General features: G+C 41.7%; 1 protein-coding gene across 1 annotated transcript; it reads right to left on the reverse strand.

The window, feature by feature from the left end:
* Positions 1–735: 735 nt before the first annotated feature.
* Positions 736–10,730, reverse strand: LOC112267208 (galectin-4). Its single transcript, XM_024445418.2, has 8 exons — positions 10,423–10,730; positions 4,389–4,477; positions 3,334–3,541; positions 2,628–2,747; positions 2,239–2,541; positions 1,679–1,767; positions 1,216–1,372; positions 736–970 (listed from the first exon to the last, which is right to left on the reverse strand). Exons 1-8 carry the CDS (start codon positions 10,456–10,458, stop codon positions 824–826), a joined length of 1,149 nt encoding a protein of 382 aa, XP_024301186.1. The 5' UTR covers positions 10,459–10,730; the 3' UTR covers positions 736–823.
* Between the last annotated feature and the right edge of the window lie 647 nt (positions 10,731–11,377).

Below are 11,377 nucleotides of genomic sequence, written 5' to 3' on the forward strand. Positions count from 1 at the left end.
CACGGAGCCCCTCCGATCCCAGGATCCCGATCCCTAGCTACTCTGTTGACAGTTTGACAAGAACACATCAAACTAGTTCTTAATTGTTTACAAACAAATTAGTGAATGTGGTAGAAAGCAAAACAGCTACCTAGTTAGCTTGACTGATGTGGCTTGCCAAAAAGGACTTGTTTTGAAAGCTGGATAATCTTATCCTCTGAGGCTTTAAAAGTGTTCTTACACTATGATTTTGAACATTCAAAGCAACTGGGAAATGTCCATGGCATTCATTGTTGTCATCTTAACTTCTGAGTGATAGGAAGCACGAGCATCACCAATCAGCCTACACCACGGTGCACACACACATTGTTAATGACAACTAGCGTAGCCATGTCAGCATATCACTGCTGTCTGAACACATACTGCAGTTCACTTTGTGAACAAGGGTTTTGGCATAGCCAGTCTCACGCAACATATTGTCACACTTAAATGTTATAAAAAAATAATAATAATCTAGAGACCACTGGTGATAAACTAGGTTACATATGGAATTACTAGGCATTGTCCTCAGGGTACGTCTCATGAGAGTTAACATCAGGTCTGGCATTCGATCACAATGTGATTTCTAATGGCTTTCTACCTTGATTTATAACAAACAGGAACACATTTCTCATCCTTGAAGTCAATGGCACGGCCCTCACTAATAATGCATGTGCAAATGGGGTAGTCTAACAGGCGCTGCTAGCAGTAAGGAAACAAAGTGAATGTAATTTTTATTGCGGCAAGAACAGATCAAAAAGATATGTGGTGGTTTGGGTCAGAGGTGCCACAAAATTAAACAGCCCTAAACCATCACGGAGGTCAAACTGAGGTCTCCATCCACCTCCAGAATGTTGACCTGCTGGAGGAGGGTGTGGCGGTGTTTGTAGGTGCTCGTCTGATTCCCGTTGACCACTATCTTGTAGCACTGAGCCTCACAGGTAATAGACAGCTGAAAATACAAAACTAGCCTTATTAGTACTCCGTCTCTGATATAGAGAGAGAAACAGTCCGGAATCTTTAAAGTGGATCATCTCTAATGAGCGTCATGCCATTGTCTGAGTGACTAAACCATCAAGGAACTCTGTATCAGGAAAGGGTTTGAGTGGCATGCTTTGGGATGAAAGCAGAAATAATTATTCATCCTTGAAACTAAGAACGTATAAAAGCTGCTTCGTGTTCATGGTGGGTAGTTACCGTGAAGGCCTGGCCCCTGTGGAAGGGCATTCCACCAGAGCGCTCCTCCTTTCCCCATTGGTCCCTCAGCCTGCTGTTGCGTACCACTAGGGTCTCGTCAAATCGGGGGTTGTAGTGCAGCACAATCTCAGAGTTGCAGAGTAGGTTAACATTAAACCTATAGGCAAGGAGAAAAGGATAAGATCAGTGTTGGTGAGAAACCATGACAGGAGAACTGCTATAGTTGCACCCTCCAGGATGTTTTGTAAGCCTACCTCTTTCTAAGCCAACGGGTCATTGACACACTTTCAATACCACGCAAATGAGGAACTAGAATTGCTAAAGTTCTTCTGTACTTTTTTTTCTAAGGGGAACTACTTTAAAAGATATAAAATCATATTATAATTGTGCCTATAACTCCAGGGGAAGTGAATGTCTCACTGTGGTTCCCCTTTACAGTAAAGACAATAAGACAGGATCAGACCTATTTGCATTGGGGTTAACCACTCCCTGGATGTTGATGGTGCGTCCAGGGTAGAGTCCACCATTGATCGTGTTCTTGTATGGAACATCCTGGATGAAAATTGAAGATTTGAATAAATCACTCATTATGCCAGACACTGATGTGATACAGTAAGTAGAAGGTCATTTACAAAGAATGGTGGCTGGACATATGGAGGAGGAGCCTGTGAGGAGCAACAGGAGAGAGGGATCTTGACAGCATGTTGATTAATGTACTACACTTTCCTGTAAACAGGTTACTGTAGAAATCTGCCTAAAGACAATGACAGGGGCTATACTCATAACGATACAGTCACTGTACTGAATGAGGAAGTAAATCACTCTAAACTAAATATGAACTTTAGTGATCTTAAAATTCCCCATCACAGGCAATATCAGTAGTACTGAACATAAAACCAACATAGAGACTGAACGACAATGAAAGGAAAACAAATCACAGATCTGCCCCCCAAAAATTATCAATCCGATAACCAAGAAGTGGTTGGCCAATAAATGATCATTAAATGATTCTGATTAACTTACTGGACATCCCGGTTGCGCGGGGAATCCCGGTTGCGCGGGGAATCCCGGTTGCGCGGGGAATCCCGGTTGCGCGGGGAATCCCGGTTGCGCGGGGAATCCCGGTTGCGCCGGTTGCGCGGGGAATCCCGGAAATCCCGGTTGCGCGGGGAATCCCGGAAATCCCGGTTGCGCAGGGAATCCCGGTTGCGCAGGGAATCCCGGAAATCCCGGTTGCGCCGCTGGAAATCCCGGTTGCGCCGGAAATCCCGGTTGCGCCGGAAATCCCGGATAAGAAGGGAATCCTGGCAGTGCAGGAAAGGTGGGCTAAAAGATATTAAATCCCTTTAAAATCAGTGGAATTTACCTTCAAATTATTTGTACATCTAATAAATGTGTTAGGTACTACTCACTGCAGGGTTCTGGAAGGCGATGGAGGTCACCTCCACTTTTCCCTCGACTGAGATGGTGTCCACTGCGTCAAACGGAATACGGTGCTTAAAGGTCATGAAATGTTTCCCATTCGCATTCAACTGAAGGCAGAGAACAGAGAACAACCATGAGCAGAGTCATTATGGACCTGAGGACAGTGAGTATTCCAAGTAAACCCATGAATTGAAATCCATTTTAACTCCTTAACAGACTAGCATAAATTGAGTCACTGTAAAATAGATAAAAAAGAGAATAATAATAGAATAACATAACATACAATTTCAAGAAAACAAGAGTGAACCACCATGTTAGATCATGAGTCACTGACTTCATTAAAATCACGGGGGAGCTCTGTAACAATCATTCACACAGACAGAAAAGGTTATTGTGTAGTCGGAATGTACAAATGTAGGATCTTAATCTGATCCCTCTTTTGTTTTTGAAAAATTTCCTACACAGCAGGATAAGCAAACTTTTAGTGTATTCAAGATTTTAAAAGAATTCTAAAGTTTGTAATTTCCCTTTTAAAAATGACTTGATTAGTCCTAACGAAAAATGTATCAACCCAATTAACTATAATCCTCATAATAATTCACATTTCTTGTTGCTGCGGGATTATTTTTGTCTTAAATTAAGATCCTACATCTCTATACTCCATATACTATAGTATGGGAGGGTTTGGGTGACCTGGAAGCCGTCCCTCTGGACGGTGATCACGAGGTTGAAGCCAGAGCCATGCTGAAAGGGGGAATTCTGCTTCCGCTCCTCTGTCCCCCATCTGGACTGCTGCAAGGTGTTGGCCACCACATATCCAGGGTGACTGTCATATCGTGGGTTGAAGTGAAGGGCAATGTCCGCCCCTGCCCTAGAACCACACTGCAAATTCACATGGAACCTGAGCGAGAGAGAAAACCGAGAGAGAGAGAGAGAGCGAGAGAGAGAGAGGGAGGGAGAGCATGTGGTTCCGGAGATGTTAACCTCTATGGGATCGGTGTCCCCCCGCGGGGCGGTTGAGCTAACGTGTGCTAATGTGATTAGCATGACGTTGTAAGTAACAAGAACATAGACATGTCGTATATGGGCAGAAAGCTTAAATTCTTGTTCATCTAACTGCACTGTCCAATTTACAGTAGCTATTACAGTGAAAAAATACCATGCTATTGTTTGAGGAGAGTGCACAGTTATGTACTTGAAAATGTATCAATTGATCAATTAAGCACATTTGGGAAGACTTGATACAGCATTTTGAACAGTAATGCAATGGTTCAGTCTAACACTTTGCACATACACTGCTGCCATCTAGTGGCCAAAATCTAAAATTCTAGACTCCTAAGTTAAGTTATTTATGGCCTTTCTTGCGTTTCAAAGATGAATCAAAAAAGAGAAAATACAAAGAAAAAAACATGCATTATCTTTTACCAGATCTAATGTGTTATATACTCCTACATTAATTGCACATTTCCACAATCTTCAAAGTGTTTCCTTTCAAATGGTATCAAGAATATGCATATCCTTGCTTCAGGTCCTGAGCTACAGGCAGATAGATTTGGTTGTGTCATTTTAGGTGAAAAATTGAAAAAAAGGGTCTGATCGTTTTAAACAGTTCTCCAAACAAGTTTTAAATCTGCACAGAAAATGTGTAGTATGCATTATCTAGACTAGAAAGCAAACCCCTGAATCTCTGGAAGACAAAGAATGAGGAAATGTGTTAACAAAGTTTATATCGGTGAGTGGTGACCCACCTGTCTGCCCCATGGTGAAGTTTCCCAGTAATAGTGATAGTCTTCCCCTCCTGCAGCCCACCTTGGATAGTGCCGGTGAAAGGGAGTCTCTGCAACAGATAAACATAATCATTGATGATAAACGGAATAGAATAAGAATAGATAAAAGAGCTATTACAGTACATCCAGACCCCTTCCCTTTTTCCACTGTTTGTTGCGTTACAGCCCTATTCTAAAATGGATTCAATGAAATGTTTTCCTCATCACTCTACACACAACACCCCATAATGAATAAGTAAAAAAATATATATTTTTAGAAATGCTTGCAAATGTATTAAAATACACAACAGAAATACCTTATTTACATAAGTGTTCAGACCCTTTGCTATGAGACTTGAAATTAAGCTCAGGTGCATCCTATTTCCATTGAGATGAGTTTCTACAAGTCCACCTGTGGCAAATTCAATTGATTGAACATGATTTGGAAAAGCACACAACTGTCTATATAAGTTCCGACAGTTGCATGTCAGAGCAAAAACCAAGCCATGAGGTCGAGGGAATTAGAGATCCGTAGAGGTCCAAGACAGGATTGTGCCGAGGCACAGATCTGGGGAAGGGTACCAAAATATTACTGCAGAATTGAAGGTCCCCAAGAACACAGTGGCCTCCATCATTCTTAAAATGGAAGAAGTTTGGAACCACCAAGACTCTTCCTAGAGCTGGCCGCCCAGGCAAACTGAGCAATCGAGGGAGAAGGGCCTTGGTCAGGGAGGTAACCAAAAACCCGATGATCACTCTGACAGAGCTTGACAGTACCTCTGTGGATGGGAGAACCTACCAGAAGGACAACCATCTCTGAAGCACCACCAATCAGGCCTTGATGGTAGAGTGGCCAGACGGAAGCCACTCCTCAGTAAAAAGGCACATGACAGCCCGCTTGGAGTTTGCCAAAAGGCTCCTAAAGGACTCAGACCATGAGAAACAAGATTCTCTCGTCTGATGAAGCCAAGATTGAACTCTTTGGCCTGAATGCCAAGCGTCATGTCTGGAGGAAACCTGGCACCATCCCTACAGTGAAGCATGGTGGTGGCAGCATCATGCTGTGGGGATGTTTTTCAGTGGCAGGGACTGGGAGACTAGTCAAGATCGAAGGAAAGATAAACGGAGCAAAGTACAGACAGATCATTGATGAAAAACTGCTCCAGAGTACTCAGGAACCTCAGACTGAGGTGAAGGGTCACCTAACAGGACAATGACCCTAAGCACACAGAAGACAATGCAGGAGTGGCTTCGAGACAAGTCTCTGAATGTCCTTGAGTTGCCCAGCCAGAGCCCGGACTTTAACTCGATCTAACATCTCTGGAGAGACCTGAAAATAGCTGTGCAGCGATGCTCCCCATCCAACCTGAAAAAGCTTGAGAGGATTTGCAAAGAAGAATGGGGGACACTTGAGGCTGTAATCACTGCCAAAGGTGCTTCAACAAAGTACTGAGTAAAGGGTCTGAATACTTATGTAAATTTTTTGCAAAAATGTCTGAACCCGTTTTTGCTTCATCATTGAGGTATTGTGTAGATTGCTGGGGGAAAAAACAACAATTTGATCAATTTTAGGATAAGGCTGTAACGTAACAAAATTAGGAAAAAGTAAAGGGGTATCAATACTGTATGTAGGCTAGAGGCCATTAACCCGTTCCTCTTTACCTCCCTCCTGTCTCAGCCTCCAGTATTTATGCTGCAGTAGTTGGTGTCGGGGGGCTAGGGTCAGTTTGTTATATCTAGAGTACTTCTCCAGTCCTATCCAGTATCCTGTGTGAATTTAAGTATGCTCTCTCTAATTCTCTCTTTCTTTACTCTCTCTCTCTGAGGACCTGAGCCCTAGGACCATGCCTCAGGACTACCTGTGTCCCACTTGTTGTGGATTCTTCACAAAAAAATACAGTTTTATATCTTTATGTTTGAAGCCTGAAACGTGGCAAAAGGTCGCAAAGTTCAAGGGGGCCGAATACTTTCGCAAGGCACTGTAGTAGCTAAGATGGGGAGAAGTCTGTCTATAATAAAGCGCTGCTCTGCCTTCCTAACACTATCAACAAGGCAGGTCCTACAGGCCCTAGTTTTGTCGCACCTTGACTACTGTTCAGTCGTGTAGTCGGATGCCACAAAAAAAGGACTTAGGAAAATTGTAATTGGCTCAGAACAGGGCAGCACAGCACAGCTGGCCCTTGGATGTACACAGAGAGCTAATATTAATAATATGCGTGTCAATCTCTCCTGGCTGAAAGTGGAGTAGAGATGGACTTCATCACTACTTTTATTTATGAGGTATTGATTGACATGTTGAATGCACCGAGCTGTCTGTCTAAACTACTGGCACACAGCTCGGACACCCATTCATACACCCTCATAGATATCATCCTGACCAACCTGTCCTCTAAATACACCTCTGCTGTCTTCAACCAGGATCTCAGCGATCACTGCCTCATTGCCTGTGTCCGTAATGGGTCCGCGGTCAAACGACCACCCCTCATCACAATCAAATGCTCCCTAAAACACTTCAGCAAGTAGACCTTTCTAATTGACCTGACCAAGATATCCTGGAAAGATATTGACTTCATTCCATCAGTTGAGGATGCCTGGTTATTCTTTAAAAGTGCTTTCCTCACCATCTTTAATAAGCATGCCCCATTCAAAAAAAGTAGAACCAGGAAAAGATATAGCCTTTGGTTCACTCCAGACCTGACTGCCCTTGACCAACACAAAAACATCCTGTGGCGTACTGCATTAGCATCACATAGCCCCCGCAATATGCAACTTTTCAGGGAAGTTAGGAACTTAACGGCAGACTCAACAGCCTTGGTTTCTCAAATGACTGTCTCGCCTGGTTCACCAACTACTTCTCAGATAGAGTTCAGTGTGTCAAATCGGAGGGCCTCTTGTCTGGACATTCTCTATGGGGGTGCCACAGGGTTCAATTCTCTGGTCGACTCTTTTCTCTGTATACATCAATGATGTCGCTCTTGCGGCTGGTGATTCTCTGAACCACTTATACGCAGACGACACCATTCTCTATACTTCTGGCCCTTCTTTGGACACTGTTAACTAACCAACCATACAACTCTCCATTCGTGGCTTCCAACTGCTCTTAAATGCAAGTAAAACTAAATGCATGCTCTTCAATCGATCGCTGCCCGCACCTGCCCGCCCGCCTAGCATCACTACTCTGGACAGTTCTGACCTAGAATATGTGGACAACTACAAATACCTAGTTGTCTGGTTAGACTGTAAACTCTCCTTCTAGACTCATTAAGCATCTCAAATCCAAAATAAAATCTAGAATTGGCTTCCTATTTCGCAACAAAGCATCCTTCACTCATGCTGCCAAACATACCCTCGTAAAACTGACTATCCTACCGATCCCTGACTTCGATGTCATTTACAAAATAGCCTCCAACACTCTACTCAACAAACTGGATGCAGTCTGTCACCAAAGCCCCATATACTACCCACCACTGTGACCTGTATGCTCTCGTTGGCTGACCCTTGCCTCATATTCGTCGCCAAACCCACTGGGTCCAGGTCATCTATAAGTCCTTGCTAGGTAAAGCCCCGCCTTATCTCAGCTCACTGGTCACCCACCCGTAGCACGCGCTCCTGCAGGTATATTTCACTGGTCACCCCCAAAGCCAATTTCTCCTTTGGCCACCTTTCCTTCCAGTTCTCTGCTGCCAATGACTGGAACGAATTGCAAAAAAATATATATTTTTTTAAATCACTGAAGCTGGAGACTCATATCTCCCTCACTATCTTTAAGCATCAGCTATCAGAGCAGCTTACAGATCATTGCACCTGTACATAGCCCATCTGTAAATAGCCCAGCCAACTACCTCATCCCCATATTATTTTATTTATATTTTTTAGCTCCTTTGCACCCCGGTATCTCTACTTGCACATTCATCTTCTGCACATCTATCACAGTGTTTATTTGCGAAATTGTAATTATTTCGCCACTACGGCCTATTTATTGCCTTACTACATTTGCACACACTGTATATAGATTTTTCTATTGTGTTATTGGCTGTATGTTTGTTTATTCCATGTGTAACTCTGTGTTGTTTGTGTCACACAGTTTTGCTTTATCTTGACCAGGCCAGTTGTAAATGAGAACTTGTTCTCAACTGGCTTACCTGGTTGAATAAAGGTTGAATAAAAGGTGAAATAAAATAATAAAATAACACACTGCATGTGGGAATGTCTTATATCCGTTCTACATGTAGTGTTGGTACATGGCATATTCCTCAACTGCATATATCATAAATTGCTATTGCAAATAGAAGTATTATGTTCAACAACTGACATTTTCAGATATTATTTTGACAAACACAATAGATTTGGTAGGCACTGTCATCTTTGTGATATGACTAAGCATGTGCAGTAACTAGGAATGAAGACAAAATAGTTCAACAGAGTAAAGAACACAAACTGGAAGTGCTGCATTTGTTGTTGAAAATGTATGCTATACCCCATCCACACTGAAGAGGCTCTGAAATGTACATCAACCAGGGATAAGAGAAAGTTGAACACTGAAATGTTTCATACTTATTTGAAGTAGTCTGTTGACATGTTGGAAAAGATTAAAGGTCTACAATTTCTGTTTAATTTGTCAATATTACATTTGTATCAATTGATTTACTGGTCACTGATTTACTTGCCACTGTGGTTACATGTTCAGGATATTGTTTGACCAGCAAACCCACTGCAGCCTACCTCGCTCTCCATCCATGCTTTGGACAATTAATAGCATGACTCTCATACTTTGCCCTTTTTCTTTATGGTTGATAATAACGATGAAAGGAGATATGTCCCTCTCCTATTGTGTAACGCTGTTGAATACTGTGGGGGGGAACAGAAAATAAATACTTAGAACTAACAATTATTATTAGATAAATATTAAAGAAAATGGTAAACACTGGACTGAACCCCCTAATTGTCAAACTAATACTAATGTACAACAATATTGACGAGACGAAAGAGGTTATGCAATATGGGTGTATATCCACTGCACACTTAGGTGTGTAATTGACATGACCAAGGAGCTATTGAAATTTAAAACTATGAAAAATGTACGTTACACCCGCGTGATTTTACAGTACACAAACAAGAGTGTGTAATATAGAAGGGTACATTCTGCACCATGTTTGAAGTCAGGAGCTATTGAAATTTTACATTTTGAAAAATTCATGTAAAATCTTGTGAGATGAAAATGGACAAACTAAAGGGTGTGCAATATAGAAGAGTAGTCAGTGGCCATTCTGAACCTTGTTTGAAGTCATTAGGTCACATGACCAAGGAGCTATTGAAATTCAAAAATGTAAATACATAATTTAAATTAGTGCGAGATGTAAATTGACAAAAAAAATAAGTGTGCAATGTGTGTCTATGCCATCGGGTTAACGAGAACCAGTTTTGAAAGTTTTAGGAGTAATGGGTAAATAGCTATTGTAATTTGAAAATGTTGATTTGTCACTATGTTGACGGTCACTAACTGCTGCTGGTGGACGTAAGACTACAGGCGAATATCCGTCGAATATCCAACCTGAAACTTTCTTTACCTCGGTGAGGGCACACAGTTTAAGTTGTTTTAAAATTGTATAAATTGCCTTAATTTTGCTGGACGACCCCCCCCCCAGGAAGAGTGGCTTCTGCTTTGGCAGCCGCTAAATGGGGAACCATAATAAATACAAATTAATAGGAGTAAGTCTACATAACGGTGTACGCGAGACATTCACTGTCGCCTAATAAGATAAATTTTACATTTGCACAATAGCATGAATTGATACTATGAATTTCTAGATATGCATCTATTGATTTTAGCATTACATCTGTGAACGGAACAAGTCAGACTAAAACTGGCTAAATAATGTAGATTACTGAGCGGAGGGCGCACATTATGATTACCAGATGTGACCGTATGCACACGCCCAACTCTCAAAGTTAAACATGAAGTACATCTACATTTTAAATACACAACAAATCACATGAATGCTTATAATAAACATACCGGATTATGAAAAGGTTCTTGGTTATAAAATGCCATTTCTTCAAATCTCAAGTCAGTCGAAGCGTCTTTCTTCTCAGTTGCTCAACGCTCTCCTCTCAGAGATGATAGAATTTCAGAGATGTTCAGTTTCGTTTTTTCATGCGTTGAAGGGGGCGGAGGAGGAAGTAAGTAACAATGTGGCCTAGTTTAAAATGTCCTCGTTACATTTAGGGGTTTTAACCTAAGAAATACATCTGTCGAATAAATGTATATATGCTGCAGTTGCGCGTTATCGGACTTACCTTACTTGGTAGGCCTACACAGACTAGTCAAGAGACGATGCGCGCCTATATATTCTTATGCTTTTTTAATCATTAACCAGCAATCACTCACAGTCAGGTGATGTTGTCGGGAGGATGAGCCAAAGTTGGACAAAGTTTGCTGTGTGTAGATGTCAGTTTGTCTCCTTGCACGCTAACATCACCATGGAAAATGTCATCCTAATGGAACCTTTTTCATTTCTTATTCTATATCTGAATTAATTGCCCTATTGCCACCTCAACCCAAGAACTAACTGTAGGTTACAACTGTTCTTTAGCCTACTGAGGAGGGCAGGAGTACAGAACAATGGTGTTTGTTTTTATGCTGTTTTTGTAAGCAATTGGGAGGTGGAATTTACCAATTGTACAGTCATAAATACTAGTAGGATGCATTCAAGTGCTTTGAACTAGTCGAGAAACGCTGATTGGATAATGGCCAACAAGCTGGGTAAACAAAAAATACAGCTATCATGCTTGCAAACAAATGACAGTGATCAAAACCCATATTCATAGATTGCTTTTTATAAATAATGTTTTGTTGTTGCATTTAACTGTCAAATGCTGTTATCGAGGTAATTTCCTTAGTATGTGAAGTCAGAGGCCACCATGTGGGAGAAGTGGGAGCTGATAAATGAGTTTGCCACTAGTAATTAACA

Source organism: Oncorhynchus tshawytscha, linkage group LG14 (genome assembly GCF_018296145.1).
Source record: "Oncorhynchus tshawytscha isolate Ot180627B linkage group LG14, Otsh_v2.0, whole genome shotgun sequence".
Taxonomy (NCBI): domain Eukaryota; kingdom Metazoa; phylum Chordata; class Actinopteri; order Salmoniformes; family Salmonidae; genus Oncorhynchus; species Oncorhynchus tshawytscha.